The sequence below is a fragment of the Schistocerca piceifrons genome, chromosome 4 (assembly GCF_021461385.2).
Source record: "Schistocerca piceifrons isolate TAMUIC-IGC-003096 chromosome 4, iqSchPice1.1, whole genome shotgun sequence".
Taxonomy (NCBI): domain Eukaryota; kingdom Metazoa; phylum Arthropoda; class Insecta; order Orthoptera; family Acrididae; genus Schistocerca; species Schistocerca piceifrons.
The window spans coordinates 249,133,803-249,151,237 of NC_060141.1; the positions used below are offsets into that span (position 1 = coordinate 249,133,803).

General features: G+C 39.8%; 1 protein-coding gene across 4 annotated transcripts in view; it reads right to left on the reverse strand.

Annotated features, from left to right (window-relative positions):
• The window catches only part of LOC124794778 (transmembrane and coiled-coil domains protein 2-like), a 189,678-nt gene that overhangs the window by 120,199 nt on the left and 52,044 nt on the right, over nucleotides 1-17,435 (reverse strand). For all 4 annotated transcript variants that reach the window (XM_047258412.1, XM_047258414.1, XM_047258413.1 and 1 more), the window contains one exon: nucleotides 6,947-7,178. In XM_047258412.1, the coding sequence (XP_047114368.1) occupies nucleotides 6,947-7,178 (232 nt within the window). The remainder of the gene's footprint in view (nucleotides 1-6,946; nucleotides 7,179-17,435) is intronic.

Genomic DNA, 17,435 nt, shown 5'->3' on the forward strand with positions numbered 1-17,435 from the left:
ATCTTTGAATGCAGCAGCATTTCAAAGTACTACGAAAATCCGACTGGCATGACTGTTTGGGACGTTTGTCAATATGGCCAACTCTACATCCTGATTTTTTTCCTACCTACCTATGAGAAGAGATGGTTGCTGATAGGAACTTTCATGAATTGTGAATCACATGCAGTATTCTCTTCACCATAAGAATAATACGAATATAAACATTTTGCCATGTACTCTTTCGTGTTTGCTGCTATCTCATTTAAATCCTGTCTGCCTAATAAACTACGAAACTAGAGTGAGACAACAGCAAACGCGGAAGAATAAACATATCATGTCATGTTTATATTCGTGTTATTCTTATGCCTAATAGTGACACAGTCAGAAATGAAGCACGGCAATTGACAAGATTTTTAAATCTAAGATGACTAATTTCTTTACAGAATGCGATGTACTAAAGAGGCGTCTGCAAAGATTTTCAAACGGAGAAAATTTTTCGCTAAACTCTCGTTGCTAGCATCTTCTGTCATACGCAGTCTATTATTTGCTCCTTGTTGATCTTTATTAAAGAAAGCAGCAGTGTAAGTAACAACAAATAGCAGTCTCTTGCCATTGTTTCGCTAGCGAGACAATTTCTCTCTCTCTCTTTTTTTTTTTTTTTTTTTTTTTTTTTTTCATAAGCGGCAGTAGTGCACACAAGAGCAAGCCATGCCGCGAGTGGTGACAGGTCGTAAACACTCATTATCGGAATGCGACAAACAATGCATGACACATTAAAATAATGCAGTTTCATTTTAGAGTGACGTAAACGCCTATAACAAAGAGAATAGCTCTTATCAGATCAAAGAAAAATAAGCAATCAATTCAAACCAGACGAAGCACACGAAAAAGGAAGGGTACCCGTATAAATACGGACGGAGCGCCTGACGCATAGCAGTGGCTACCTGGTAAAGCGTAACTGCTAAGCTTACGACTCGAACCAAACTACTATAGCTGTATCGTCATTCATTCGACCTAAATTGTGTCTCATATCACAATGGACCAACTTTGTTTCAATTTGGAGGTGCGGCCTAATTTTTTTCTCTTCCCTTGAATTTCGAGTCTCAAATTTCAGGTGCGGCTTAGATTCGGGAAATTTTTTTTTTCCTTGATTTCGAGTCTTATTTTTCAGGTGCGGCTTTAGATTCGAGTGTGGCTTAGATTCGAGTAAATATGGTATCCTACCACTAGTGTTATCTGCTTCTACATCCTTAGATTTGTCCTCTAGCCATCACTGCTTAACCATTTTGCACTTCCTGTTGATCTCATTTTTGAGATGTTTGCATTCCTTTTTGCCTGCTTCATTTATTGCATTTTTATATTTTCTCGTTTCATCAATTAAATTCAATATCTCTTCTGTTACCCAAGGATTTCTGCTAACCCTCATATTTTTACCAACTTGATCCTCTGCTGCCTTCACTATTTCATCAATCAAAGCTACCCATTCTTGTTCTACTGTATTTCTTTCCCCTATTCTTGTCAATCAACAGTTCATAACCAATAAATTGTGGTCATTGTCCACATCTGCCCCTGGAAATCTCTTACAATTTAAAACCTGGTTCCGAAATCTCTGCCCTATCATTATATAATCTAGCTGAAACCTTCCAGTATCGCCAGGCCTCTTACATGTGTACAACCTTCTTTCATTATTCTTAAAGCAAGTTTTAGTTATGATTAAGTTACGCTCTGTACAAAATTCTACCAGTTGGCTTCCTCCTCCATTCCTTAACACCAGTCCATATTCACCTACTACTATTCCTTCTCTTTGTTTTCCTACTATTGAATTCCAGTCCCCCATGACTATTAAATTTTTGTCTCCCTTAACTATCTGAATAATTTCTTTTATCACATAACAGATTTCTTCAATCTCTTTATCATCTGCAGAGCTAGTTGGCATATAAACTTGTACTACTGTGGTAGGTGTAGCCAATGGCCTGGCCACATTGGCAACAGATCACCGAAGTTAAGCACTGTCAGGCTGGGCTAGCACTTGGATGGGTGACCCTCTGGTCTGCCGAGTGCTGTTGGCAAGCGGGGTGCACTCAGCCCTTGTGAGGCAAACTGAGGAGTTACTTGATTGAGAAATAGCGGCTCGTCTTGGAAGCTGGCATACAGCCAGGAGAGCGGTGTGCTGACCACATTCCTCTACAAATCCGCATCAGGTGACACCTGTGAGCTGAGGACGACACGGTGGCCAGTCAATACCACTAGGTCCGCCAGGGCCTGTGGGCGGAGTTTGCGTTTTTACTGTGGTAGGTGTGGGCTTCTTGTCTATCTTGGCTACAATAATGCATTTACTATGCTGTTCATAGTAGCTTATCCGTGTTCCTATTTTAATTCATTATTAAACCTACTCCTGACTTACCCATATTTGATTTTGTAATTATAACCCTGTATTCACCTGACCAGAAGCCTTGATTCTCCTGCCACCGAACTTCACTAATCCCCACTATAACTAACTTTAACCTATCCATTTCCATTTTTAAATTTTATAACCTACCTGCCCGATTAAGGGATCTGACATTCCACACTCCAATCTGTAGAACACCAGTTTTGTTTCTCCTCATAAAGACGTCCTTCCTGAGTAGTCCCCACCCAGAGATCCAAATGGGGAATTATTTTACCTCCAGAATATTTTACCCTAGAGGATGCCATTATCATTTAACCATGCAGTTAAGGTGCATGCTCTTGGGAAACATTGCAACTGTGGTTTCCCCATACTTTCAGGTGTTCACAGTACCAGCACAGCAAGGCCGTTTTGGTTGATGTTACAAGGCCAGATCAGTGAATCATCCAGACTGTTGCCCCTGCAACTACTGAAAAGGCTGCTGCCCCTGTTCAGTAACCACACATTTGTCTGGCATCTCAACAGATACCCCTCCATTGTGGTTGCACCTACGGAACTGTTATCCATATTGCTGAGGCACGCAAGCCTCCCCACCAAACAGTAAGGTCCATGGTTCTTGCTATACCCGGTCACAACTGAGAAATATTGGTGTGTCATGCTCTTTCAAGTGTGATGAATTCAACCTTGCCTGATGTGGTGCCCATGGAAGCCTTATCTAAAGACAGGTAGGCTAATTCTGGAAGCCATGGAGATGATAGCTCACAACCATTATTGCAGATCATGTTAACTGAGTGCTTGATCATTCCAATTGCCTTTTTGACCATTCCAAGTGCCTTTCTGATCTAGCTCTTAGTGCATAAACTTCCCAAAACTGTGTATTCCTGAAGCACTTTGTGTTCTGTCACTAATGACTTTGTCTGTTATCTACACCATATGTGATATTCATAATAAGACATCAGCCTGCCTCATCAACATAGAATAATCTGCATTGGCATCTGATCTTATTTGCTACAACTATATACAGCTGATGGTATTTTCTGTGTATTTTAGCATCCCTGACTTTGTTAGTGTTGTAATACTGGCTATATGTCCACCTGACACTGTATTTTTCCCTAGTCAGTTCCTCCACAAATTATGACAGGATTTGGAATATGACACTTAGTTTAACATTTACCTTCTAAACTCGAAAGATTGGAACTTTTGTCATTATGACATGGTCACACATCCAGAAATTTCTACTGAAACATCCTACAGCCAAGGAAGCAATGCTCACATATGTCCAGTAGCACAGGATAAAAAGCTGGTGAGATATGAAGTGTACAAAACAGAAAAAATAAAACTGTTATAAAGGGCAGCAAAGCTTAGTTGACTGAAATTATGTGTCACAATCTAAATTAAATGAGATGCAGACAACAGACCATTGATTTGGATGCATGTATTCTTAATCAAAAATCTGTAGGAAGCACACTGGGAGAAGGTCAAAAGGTCAAGAATGAGCATAGAGAGTAGTAGTTTCAAACACTGCAGTAGAAGACAACAAGCATCAAATTTGAACTTGATAGAGGCAAGCGACTGATCTCAAGTAAGATCCTCAGTCATGCAGGTTGAGAAGTTCTCCTCAACAGGTTGGACTATGGGGTATGAGAAGGTTTAATGTCCTGTCAGTTATGTAATTCGAGATTAAGCAAAAATGAGGACTGTTAAATTATAAGCAAGAAAATCGATTGGGACTTTTTAAAAACCAACTATCCACCATTTATCTTAAGTAATTTTAAGGAAACCATGGAAATCCTAAATCTGGAAGGACTGATGGAAATTTGAACCACTGTCATCATAAATCCAAGTCCAATGTATTAACCAATGTGTCACCTTGCTGTGCCTAAACTTTGAGGTAGTTCAAAAGAAAAGATACTGACTTATGTAAGAAAACATAGTGAAGGAAGGACTTTAACACAATAAAACTGAAAAACAACAGCAATATATTTGTAATAAAGGCAAAATATAAAACTGTAATGGAGTAGATCTACAGTAACTAGCAATTTTTAGAACATTTCTTCTGGGAAAAAAAAAAAAATCTGTCTGGCTTGTGGCAAATCCTTCCGTTTTCTCCATCTGTAGCAGCTAAAATACTTAAAAAATAGATTAAAACAGTCTTGACTACAATAAAATATTAATTTGCAATTGTTACCACAGTTTTGGTCAGAATGCTACCATCTTCAGACAATTTATACCATGATGGTAGGCGGTGGGATGAACAGAGATGGTGTTACGACTCCACGAATGTCAACTGCTTAGTCAAAATTCATGGGGTCATGATATCTACTCCGTTCACTGTCACCACCAGTCATTGTGGTATAAACGGTCTGAAGATGGTCACATTATGACCAAAATTGCTAACCACGGCAAATAAATATTTTATTGTTCTTAAGACTGTTTTTAATCAATTTATAAAATATGCAGTAACTGCAAATATGATGAACTTATGATGTTCCAATGGTCGATTACAGACAGACATAGGCTCTGCATAAGGAATTCCAAATTTTGAAATACCAAGAAAGTTTTTCTGGAAGTTCCAATGGGTATAATAGAAAAAAAGATCAACATGTACTTGGACTGCTTGGTGTTGTTCATAACAGCAACAAATCACTTTGTATCCCTGTATTGGTCAAGTTATTCAGATTCAAGGTTAAAACATTTCATTCTACTTCATTTTAAATAAAAAATTCAAAGATAAAAATTATTTTTAAAATCACAATCACCAATAGAAAATGATCATTCTGGGAGAATTTTTTCATCAATGCCCCTGTTCTCTCTTCAACCTGATAGACACCAAACACCTCTTCACTTACAAAATAATTAACTTATAAAATCATCTGCAATAGAAGCCAGTCTTATCACACGTTGTGTATCGGAGAAGCCTGTCCTGCACTGTATCTTACAAAGTTTGGAACAGCAAGAGACAGTAAGTAGAAGAGAGAATTTTGCACTTTGTCCAATCATATCATTAAAAACCTCTGTTGTTGTTGTTGTTGTTGTTGTCTTCAGTCCTGAGACCGATTTGATGCAGCTCTCCATGCTACCCTATCCTGTGCAAGCTGCTTCATCTCCCAGTGCTTACTGCAACCTACATCTTTCTGAATCTGCTTAGTGTATTCACCTCTTGGTCTCCCTCTACGATTTTTATCCACCACGCTGCCCTCCAATGCTAAATTTGTGATCCCTTGATGACTCAGAACATGTCCTACCAACCTGTCCCTTCTTCTTGTCAAATTGTGCCACAAACTCCTCTTCTCCACAATTCTGTTCAAAACCTCCTCATTAGTTATGTGATCTACCCATCTAATCTTCAGCAATCTTCTGTAGCACCAAATTTCGAAAGCTTCTATTCTCTTCTTGTCCAAACTATTTATTGTCCATGTTTCACTTCCATACATGGCTACACACCATACAAATACTTTCAGAAACGACTTCCTGACGCTTAAATCTATACTCAATGTTAACAAATTTCTCTTGTTCAGAAACGCTTTCCTTGCCATTGCCAGTCTACATTTTATATCTTCTCTACTTCAGCCATCATCAGTTATTTTGCTCCCCAAATAGCAAAACTCATCTACTACTTTAAGTGTGTCATTTCCTAATCTAATTCCCTCAGCATCACCTGACTTAATTTGACTACATTCCATTATCCTCATTTTGCTTTTGTTGATATTCATCTTATACCCTCATTTCAAGACACTATCCATTCCATTCAACTGCTCTTCCAAGTCCTTTGCTGTCTCTGACAGAATCACAATGTCATCGGCGAACCTCTAAAGTTTTTATTTCTTCTCCATGGATTTTAATACCTACTCCAAACTTTTCATTTGTTTCCTTTATTGCTTGCTCAATATACAGATTGAATAACATCGGGGATAGGCTACAACCCTGTCTCACTCCCTTCCCAACCACTGCTTCTCTTTCATACCACTCAACTCTTATAACTGGCATCTGATTTCTGCACAAATTGTAAATAGCCTTTCGCTCCCTGTATTTTACCCCTGCCACCTTTAGAATTTGAAAGAGAGTATTCTAGTCAACATTGTCAAAAGCTTTCTCCAAGTCTACAAATTCTAGAAACGTCGGTTTGCCTTTCCTTAATCTTTCTTCTAAGATCAGTATTGCCTCACGTGTTCCAATATTTCTACGGAATCCAAAATGATCTTCCCTGAGATCGGCTTCTACCAGTTTTTCCATTCGGCTGTACACCATGTGAATTCCCATAGAAATGAGGCATGGATACATCACCGACTGCCATATTGCAATATAAATACTAAAACATTACTGCAGGTGTAATTCCTATCTTATCTTTTAAAAGAGAGAAAGTAAATGCTGACAAAACATGAGTATGTTTTGGCTGACAGAAGATACTGTGCCTGTAACGTAACATCAGTGTTTACACCAATGTGTCTTCAGGGACAGATACATATCAATTGATCAATTATTTTTTGTCTTAATGTTGCAGAGTTTTCTTTGATAAATAATCTGAAAAACTATAAATTTTACTTTAAGATGTTAATAAAAAGCAGACATCATGTTACTGACCGTCTCCTCATCATGGTGATGAGATGGTGTCAGGGCAGCTGATGTATCATCAGATGTAACTGCAAAAGGTTGTGGGCTGGTGCTTGCACCCACAGCAGCTGCAGCAGCAGGCATACCCCCATCAGAGCCCCCACGGCGAGTGCTTCCACTGCCAGTACCACTCGCAGCCACTGGCGAGCGGCGCCTGCCTTTAATTGAGCTGCTCATTGTCACATCTCTGCCACTGTCACTGCTGTAGACAACATGAGAATAAAACAACTTCAAAAAATTGTAGTGCTGCCACTACCGCTACCATTACTACTACTACTACTACTACTACTACTAATAATAATAATAATAATAATAATAATTGCACATAGTGAATAAAGATTTATACTCCCATATAATCTATCACAATGTTGCTTGGGAATTATACAGGGTGGTCCATTGATAGTGACCGGGCCAAATATCTCACGAAATAAGCGTCAAACGAAGAAACTACAAAGAGCGAAACTCGTCTAGCTTGAAGGGGGAATCCAGATGGTGCTATGGTTGGTCCACTAGTTGGTGCTGTCATAGGTCAAACGGATATCAACTGCATTTTTTAAAAATAGGAACCCCCATTTTTTATTACATATTTGTGTAGTATGTAAATAAATATGAATGTTTTAGTTGGACCACTTTTTTCGCTTTGTGATAGATGGCACTGTAATAGTCGCAAACGTATAAGTACGTGCTATCACTTAACATTCCACCAGTGCGGATGGTATTTGCTTTGTGATACATTACCAGTGTTAAAATGGACCGTTTACCACTTGTGGAAAAGGTAGATATCATATTGATGTATGGCTATTGTGATCAAAATAGCTAATGGGCATGTGCTATGAATGCTGCTCGGTACCCTGGATGACATCGTCCAAGTGTCCGGACCGTTCGCCAGATAGGTACGTTATTTAAGGAAACAGAGTGTTCAGCCACATGTGAAACGTCAACCACGACCTCCAACAAATGATGATGCCCAAGTAGGTGTTTTTGCTGCTGTCATGGCTAATCCGCACATCAGTAGCAGACAAATTGCGCAAAAATCAGGAATCTCAAAAAAGTCGTGTTGAGAATGCTACATCAACATCGATTGCACCCATACGATATTTCTATGCACCAGGAATTGCATGGCGACCACTTTGAACGTCATGTACAATTCTGCCACTGGGCACAAGAGAAATTACGGGACGATGACAGATTTTTTGCACGCGTTCTATTTAGCGATGAAGTGTCATTCACCAACAGCGGTAACATAAACCGGCATAATATGCACTACTGGGCAACGGAAAATCCACGATGGCTGCGACAAGTGGAACATCAGCGACCTTGGCGGGTTAATGTATGGTGCAGCATTATGGGAGGAAGGATAATTGGCCCCCATTTTATCAATGGCAATCTAAATGGTGCAATGTATGCTGATATCCTACTTAATGTTCGACCAATGTTACAACAAGATGTTTCACTCCATAACAGAATGGTGATGTACTTCCAACATGATGGAGGTCCAGCACATAGCTCGCATGCGGTTGAAGTGGTATTGAATAGCATATTTCATGACAGGTGGATTGGTCGTCGAAGCACCATGGCCTGCACTGTCACCAGATCTGACGTCCCCAGATTTCTTTCTGTGGGGTAAGTTGAAGGATATTTGCTATCATGATCCACCGACAACGCCTGAAAACGTGCGTCAGTGCATTGTCAATGGATGTGCGAACATTACGGAAGACTACTCGCTGTTGAGAGGAATGTCGTTATATGTATTGCCAAACGCATTGAGGTTGACAGACATCAGTTTGAGTATTTATTGCATTAATGTGGTATTTACAGGTATTTCTCAGAAATGATAAGTTCACAAAGGTGCATGTATCACACTGGAACAACCGAAATAAAATGTTCAAACGTACCTACGTTCTGTATTTTACTTTAAAAAACTACCTGTTACCAAATGTTCGTCTAAAATTGTGAGCCATATGTTTGTGACTATTACAGCGCCATCTATCACAAAGCGGAAAAAGTGGTCCAACTAAAACATTCACATTTCTTTACGTACTACACGAATATATAATAAAAAATGAAGGTTCCTATTTTTAAGAATGCAGTTGGTATCCATTTGACCTATGGCAGCGCCACCTAGCGGGCCAACCATAGTGCCATCTGGTTTCCCCCTTCAAGCTAGACAAGTTTCGTTCTTTGTAGTTTTCCGTTTGACGTTTATTTCGTGAGATATTTGGCCCGGTCACGATCAATGGACCACCCCATAGTATGTGTACCACACAAGTGAAATTTCTCATCAGTGAATGAGTACAGAAGGCAAAGCACACACGCAATATTTTACTTAACGTATTTCCACTTTCCAAGTGCAGAAACCTTTACAGCTGTTGTGGGACGAGGTGTGGGAGAGGAAACAAAAGTTACAACAAGTAAAATGTGTAGAAATACAAGAAAGTATACAGAATTGTTGATTTTTTTCATGGACACTTGTTGACATATTGCCAGATAGCTTTTTTCGCGGAGTCTTTAAACAAACAGCTAGAAATTCCCACGACAAAATACAACAGGGAATGTATCAACAGGAAGTGGTGTTAATCAGTTCTCCTCAGAGATTAGAAAAATTTTATAGTATGATACGGTGCATAACAGTTGAAAGACTAACACTATAGAAGGTTTCTTCATGAATACTGAAATAATTTTCACTGAAAACCTCAACTCATTTCTCAGGCAAAGAAGAATGGGGTCACGAAAGACGTCATTTGAAACAAGCTTGGTTTGGGAAGTGATACGAAAGAAAATCAACTGTGCCCTTTTAAAGGCCCAAATGATTGTCACATAAAGCAACTCAGTGGAATCCTAAGGAACCCAACTCTGGATAGGGATATGCCCTGCCATCCTGCTGAATATGAGTTCTGCATAGTCACTGTGCCAACTCTGTCACTTCTCTGGAAGGGAAGGAAGAAAGGGATTTCCAATCAGGTGAACACAGCATTATCTATACAAAATCAAGTACAGAATACAAAAAATATGAATGGATTGAACTACTATGAACGAGATAGTGAGTAAACTGGAAGTCCTGTAGCCACACATGTTGCTATAAAGCATAGCAACACACCTCACTTTCCTTTTACTAGGGAAATGAAAAATGTGTGTGAAAAAACCATGACTTTAATTAGTAGTAGCATAAGTTTGTTAGAATTATGTGCAAATATGAGAAAGAAAAATGGGGGCACAGCACGGAAACTGACAACGGATGTGCATTTTGGACTGGCCAGTGAGGGGCCACTTGTGCTTTGGGGCTGCTGTGGACTCCAAAGAAGAAAGGGGCCTGATGACAATGATCGAGCACTAAAGAAAAATGAATGTTGTTGTACGGATCTATGCTATGCTATCTCAAGTTCAAACTTACGGTTTAGTCAAGCACTGAGGCATCATATATGAATATGTCTGGAAAGCTTGGTTAATTATGAGTTGAGAACTTATTTGAATATAGAAGAATTACGGTAACTGTGTTTTGTGATTTCGTAGTGAGCTGTTTAAATGTAGTAGCTCTCTTATAGCACTCATCCCTCTGCAATCAAGTAAAGACTTGGCATCTTGCAATATATTGATCACTTAAAAGCAACACATAACAAGAAAAACACCTCAAGTGGTGCCCTCAGTGAAGTATATGGATGAGAGGAAATAAAAGAAGATAGCTATAACAAGAAATTAAAACTAAAATATCACTAAAAATGGAAAGCTGTACGTCACTGTCTAGGGCAACAGAAGTAAACAAGCCATCAAGAATGGTATCTTAAGTATATACAAGTAGCAGTACAAACTACAGTAACATTATTCAAACTAAATGGATTGCGAGTTTAATTTATATTTATGCAATCTTCAATACAAGAAATGCCAGTTGGCCATAGCAATCAGACCAACAATGAATATCATTCTCGTGTTAGAGTACATTCTCGGCACACAAATCATGAGAAGATAAGCCAACTACAGAGCAGATTTTTAGCGAGTGGTTTCAACGACGAGTGCTGTGTTGGCTTCCAATGGCAACACACCATCGCTTCACAGTTTGTGACAGTGCAGCTGATTATAGTAGTGTGCGGTGTATAGTGACTTTCCGAGACTGCACTACACACACAGCAGTAACAGCAGGGCACTTCAGCAGCTGGTGTGACAAATTAGTTGAACTGTACAGTGTACCATCTAGAATTTGTGTGTAGTTATTTAATCTCAAATAACTGACTGACTGATTGACTGACTGACTGAACGACGTTGAACAGCATTGGGTGATAGTGTAGATACACTGATAAACAACAAAGGTTTTTAGTGTGATACAAGCTTTAAGTTGTACAGTAACTTAGATTACATGCTTATCACAACCAGAAGTATGGGTAGTATGGTCTTAGAAAAAATTCTAGATAAACTTAAAGCATTATAAAAAATAGATGAAAAAGCAAATAAACTAGATGAGATGTCTCATAAAATGGAGCGATCCAGTGAATGAACTATTTCAAAACAAAAGAAGTCAAGCAGATACATTACACGGACAATCTCAAAATAATAAAAAAATTAGACAATTTAGCCACAAAAATATATAAGATAACCACATTAGAGGACACCTAAGCTAATTTACCAATGGAGGTTGAAACAAAAATAGTTGAGCATTATAATATAGAAGGGTTGGAACTTAAATAGTGGCAATTATTTATTCACAACCGATACAAAAGAGTTACATGTTTGCACCTGTTACAGTTCTTCAAAGTAGTCGCCAGCATTGTGTAGAACCCGTTGCCAGTGATGTGGAAGGTTTAGTATACCGTTAGCAGAGCCTGCTCTGTTAATGGTGCGAATGGAGTGGTCTAAAGTTACGGTGATTCTCATGTACGACTGTGATGGTGTTATTCAAATGCATTATGTTCCCCCACGGCAGACCTTCAATGCACAGTATTACTGTTCGTTTGTGGAGCATCAACTGCGACCAGCTTTGTGAAAGAAGCAGCAACACTTTCTGCGCAACCCACCCATCATTTTGCATGACAATACGCAGGTGCATACAGCGCAAGCTGTGGCTGCTCTGTTCGGTCGATGGAACTGGGAAGTACTGCACCATCCACCATACTCCCCGAACTTAACTCCTTGTGACTTTGAATTGATTCCAAAAGGAATCACTTCATGGCATTCACTTCAGAACTGTTCCAGAGATTCAACAGGCAGTAGACCACTCCATTTGCACCATCTACAGAACAGGCTCTGTTAACAGTATACTATGCCTTCCACATCTCTGGCAACGGGTTCTACACAGGAAAGTTACAACCCCCATAATTAGACAGCTCATTCAGAGGAATTTAAATCATGGGAAGATATTCAGAAAAAATTTAAGAGAAAAAATTGGTTCAAAATTTCACAAGAAAAACTGACACTAGAGTTATCAGATACTAGGTAATATAATAGTTCATGGGGTACATATAAGAAGTATATTGAGTGGTATCTAACTCAGTTTAAGTATTTAGGTAACCCACCAGATGACAAACATTTGGTTCAGAGTGCTGGTGATGAGATTGCCATATTTGGCAGGTAAATACATATTATGTAGCAGGTGGTCTACCACAGAACAATTACTGACACTGGCAGAAGGTTTGGATAATGTGAATAAAGAAAGAGGTAATTATAATCATGCAGATAATTTGAATATTTTTGTTCATAAATAGGAGACTAAATATGCTCGCAATAGAAAGACTAATTCACAAGTTTTTGTAACCAGTGACCCAAGCACCACTGACACTGTAGTAAAACAGAGTGCATGCTATGTCGAACAAAATACAAATACAAAAAATTATCCAATAACAGTACCAGAAAATAGGAAACATCCTCGCACCTGGGCCAAGATCTAGGATGTAACAAAACTATCGTAGGCCCATACACTGAAAATGTAACTGCATTCACTCATGTGATACTTGTAAGAGAATAGTTATTACAACAAGATAATACAGACGAGGAAGAGCAATTAAAACAAATACTCTGGGGAAAAGACTTGGGAAGCAAAATTTAATTAATTTCCCAAAAATACCTGCAAACTCTTAGAAATAAGAATAAATGTCCTATACCAGTGACAGGAGTATATATTGTAGGATTAGCAGGTAGTAAAGAGAAGAAAATTAATGAGAAAAGTCTGAGGCCGTTAGAGACATGTGATGTTGAATTTATGCAAACTATATTATTAGTGAATTTGCAGATATTGTTAGACTAGATTGATTACTAAAATGTAAAGTAAAACTTGACTTTGATGATTAAGTGTTATACTGGACCAAGGAAGGCGCTAAATCATATTACTCAGCTTAAAATAAATAAGTTATTAACTAACACTATTCAGTTAGTGAATGATTAAGAAGAAACGAAAAATCTGGAAGGGTGTCAACAACAAATGAAGATTAAATCTCAAGAATCTAACCTATTAACTGAAGAGCAATAACACTATTTGTATGCAATCTTAATGAAATATGACACAGTATTTTCTGAAGAACTAGGAGTGATTGGCTATTATGCTTGTCGATTTAAGGTCAAAAATAAGAATTCAATTCTTTGAAAACCTTACCGAGTACTCATAAGTTTAAGACCAGCAGTACTTGAGGAAATATAGAAAATGGTAGAAAACAAGGTGATAGAAACTGAAGTGCATATAACAATCCTTTAGTTGTAGTAAAGAAACCAACAGACTTTAAACAAACATACAGAGACAGACCTGTATCTGTTGATAATTTGTTAACAAAATCTGAACAAGGAAGATAATTTAGTTCATTTAATTTGAATGCCAGGTTTTGGCAGGTTAAATTATATGAAAATACACGAAAATATATTGTGTTCCTTTTTGATGGAATGTCTTATCAATTCAAAGTGTTACCCTTTGGGTTAAATATTTTAGTATCAGCATTCATAAGAGGACTACATGAGGTACTAGGTAAAGAACTGCTACAAGAATTAAATAATTAAGTGTTTATGTAGGCAGTCTATTAATAGTATCCAGGATGTGCAAAGAACACTACGTATTATTAACCAAAATGTTAAAAAAAAATTCAGGAAAAGGGTATCGCAATCAACTTAGGAAAACCACATTTCAGAAGGAAGAGCAGAAATTTCTACGACATTTAGTAGGGGTAAAGGGAATAAGACTAGATCTCAAAATAAGAGAGACCATCGAAGGCTGTCCAGAACCATGAAATGTAAAACAATCATGCCTATTTCTAGGCTTAGACGGATTCTATCATCACTATATACAAGGCCAACCCATGAACGATCACAAGTTGTGGTAATTACTGAAACAAAGAACAAAATGAACATGGGATGAAGGAGCATCTGAAGCATTCTGTAATATGAGGTGGATCAAATATAAAAGGGACTTTTGTTCCGGAACATCAACAGTTGGTATGACTGGCCACGTACTTCTGCTATGCTTAGACAGGACCTACAGAAGTGATGAGAGTGTGCTGTTAGATATTTCCCGCCATTTCGTCAGTAACGCTCATGGTGTCTGAGTAACAGGTGCACCCCTCCATTCCACAAAACATAATATCAAATTTCTTGCTCATGAAGGAGTTACAGTGGCAGAAATTTGCCAAGGATTGCCTGGAGTTTGGTGATAAAACATTATCAAGGACGCGTGTGTTTGCCTGGGATAAAAAGTTCAAGGAAGGACAAGAACGTGTGGGGCATCAGCAACACGATCGTCGCCCTCAGACCAGTATTACAGACAAAAACATTCTTGCAGTTAAAGACATTATTGATGACGATCGACGGTCGTGAGTATCAGAAATTGCACAAAAAGTTGGAATCAGTTATGGGAGCTGCCAAGTAATCATCGCAAATGATCTACAGTTCAGTAAAGTGTGTTCCAGATGGGTCCCTAGAGGCTTACAGCATGGTTTGTGGAAGAAGGTGATGTATTTCTGAGTTGGCTCATCACCTATGACAAAACATGGGTTCACCACTACACTCCAGAATCCAAACAAACCAGTAAGGAGTGGCAGAGGAATGCTGCTTACTACTGCGAACCGTTGAACAAGGCAAGAGTTGCATATCGCCGCAAAAGACGAGACCAATCGATTCAACAGGTCATCCTCTTCCATGACAATGCGCAACCCCATAGGGGGTGCAGCTCTGTCTCCAAGCTACAGGAAATGCACTGGATTACACTTTATCCTCCTCCTTACAGCCCTGTGATTTCCATTTATTCAGTCCGCTTAAAGAAGCTCTACGAGGATGACAATTTGAAGATGACAAGAGTGTGGAAGACTTCGTGGGCAACTGGCTGGTGACACGACCCAGTTCTTTTGATGATGAGGGCATCAAAAAGCTGCCCATACACTGGGACAAATGCATTTCCAAAAGAGGAGACTGTGGAAAAATAAATAATAATTGTTTTGAGTTTCTCAACAAATGAATTTAAATAAAAAATAAAATCCTGCTTATATTTGATCCGCTCTCGTATTAAGCAGGCACTGGTGAATGGACCAATTTTGCAACAACCGGTAATGCATGAAGCCTTTTATGTGAGCAACTGATGCTTCTGAATATGGTAAAGCATGTGAACTGTTCCAGGGTGAATGGAATCCCGAGTAAGATCATAGAACAGCAGCATTCTCTAGGAGATGTCTTCATAAACATGAACTAAATTATACAACAACAGGAAAGAAATAATTAGCTATTGTGTGTGTGTGTGTGTGTGTGTGTGTGTGTGTGTGTGTGTGTGTGTATAAAGTTTATTAAAAAAAGATGCTGTGACTTACCACGAGAAAGTGCTCGTAGATAGACACAATAAAAAACACACGAACACACACACAAATTTCAAGCTTTTGCAACCAACAGTTGCTTCATCAGGAAAGAGGGAAGGAGAGGGAAAGACGAAAGGATGTGGGTTTTAAGGGAGAGGGTAAGCAGTCATTCCAATCCTGGGAGCGGAAAGACTTACCTTAGGGGGGCAAAAGGGACAGGTATACACTCGTGCGCACGCCCACACACACACACACACACACACACACACACACACACACACACACACCCATCTGCACATATACAGACACAAGCAGACACATGTAAAGGCAGAGATTTGGGCAGAGATGTCAGTTGAGGTGGAAGTACAGAGGCAAAGATGTTGTTGAGTGACAAGTGACGTACGGGGGCGGCAACTTGAAATTAACGGAGGTTGAGACCTGGTGGGTAACGGGAAGAGAGGATATATTGAAGAGCAAGTTCCCATCTCCGGAGTTCTGATAGGTTGGTGTCAGTGGGAAGTATCCAGATAGCCTGGACGGTGTAACACTGTGCCAAGATGTGCTGGCCGTGCACCAAGGCATGTTTAGCCACAGGGTGATCCTCATTACCAACAAACACTGCCTGCCTGTGTCTGTTCATGCAAATGGACAGTTTGTTGCTGGTCATTCCGACATAGAAGGCGTCACAGTGTAGGCAGGTCAGTTGGTAAACCACGTGGGTGCTTTCACACGTGGCTCTGCCTTTGATCGTGTACACCTTCTGGGTTACAGGACTGGAGTAGGTGGTGGTGGGAGGGTGCATGGGACAGGTTTTACACCGGGGGCAGTTACAAGGGTAGGAGCCAGAGGGTAGGGAAGGTGGTTTTAGGTATTTCATAGGGATGAACTAAGAGGTTACAAACGTTAGGTGGACGGCGGAAAGACAATCTTGGTGGAGTGGGGAGGATTTCATGAAGGATGGATCTCATTTCAGGGCAGGATTTGAGGAAGTCGTATCCCTGCTGGAGAGCCACATTCAGAGTCTGATCCAGTCCCCAGTTCTGGGGTATAGCTATGGGCACCCACATGCACCATCCTATGTGAACCTATTCACGGGCCATTTAGAGGAATCCTTCCTAAAAACCCAGAATCCTAAACCCCTCACCTGGTTCAGATTCATTGATGACATCTTTGCTACCTGGATTGAATGTGAAGACGCCCTATCCACATTCCTCCAGAACCTCAACAACTTCTTCCCCATTCGCTTCACCTGGTCCTACTCAACCCAACAAGCCACCTTCCTAGATGGTGAGCTCCACCTCAGAGATGGCTACATCAGTACCTCTGTCCATATCAAACCTACTAACCACCAGCAATACCTCCACCCAATGTTCGTCAGTCACTATCCTCACCCATCCAGCCCCCTCCCTGTTCCCATTCCAGCATTATACAGCCGTCATTTCACCACCACACCTAGTCTTTTAATTTTTTTCATTTCTTTCCTTTCTGCTACTAACCCCCCTCCCCCAACCCCACCTTCTCTCCTGCCCTCTGTCTAAACTGCAGCACTTCCCTCTCCGCCACATGCACCATACTATCCCTCCCCCTCCCCACCCCAGCCTCCTCATTACCACCACCCAGTCACCACTCCCATCATGCACTGGTGCTGCTGCTCGCAGTGTGGTTTCAGTTGTCTGCGACTGAAGACGTGTGTGTGTGTGTGTGTGTGTGCG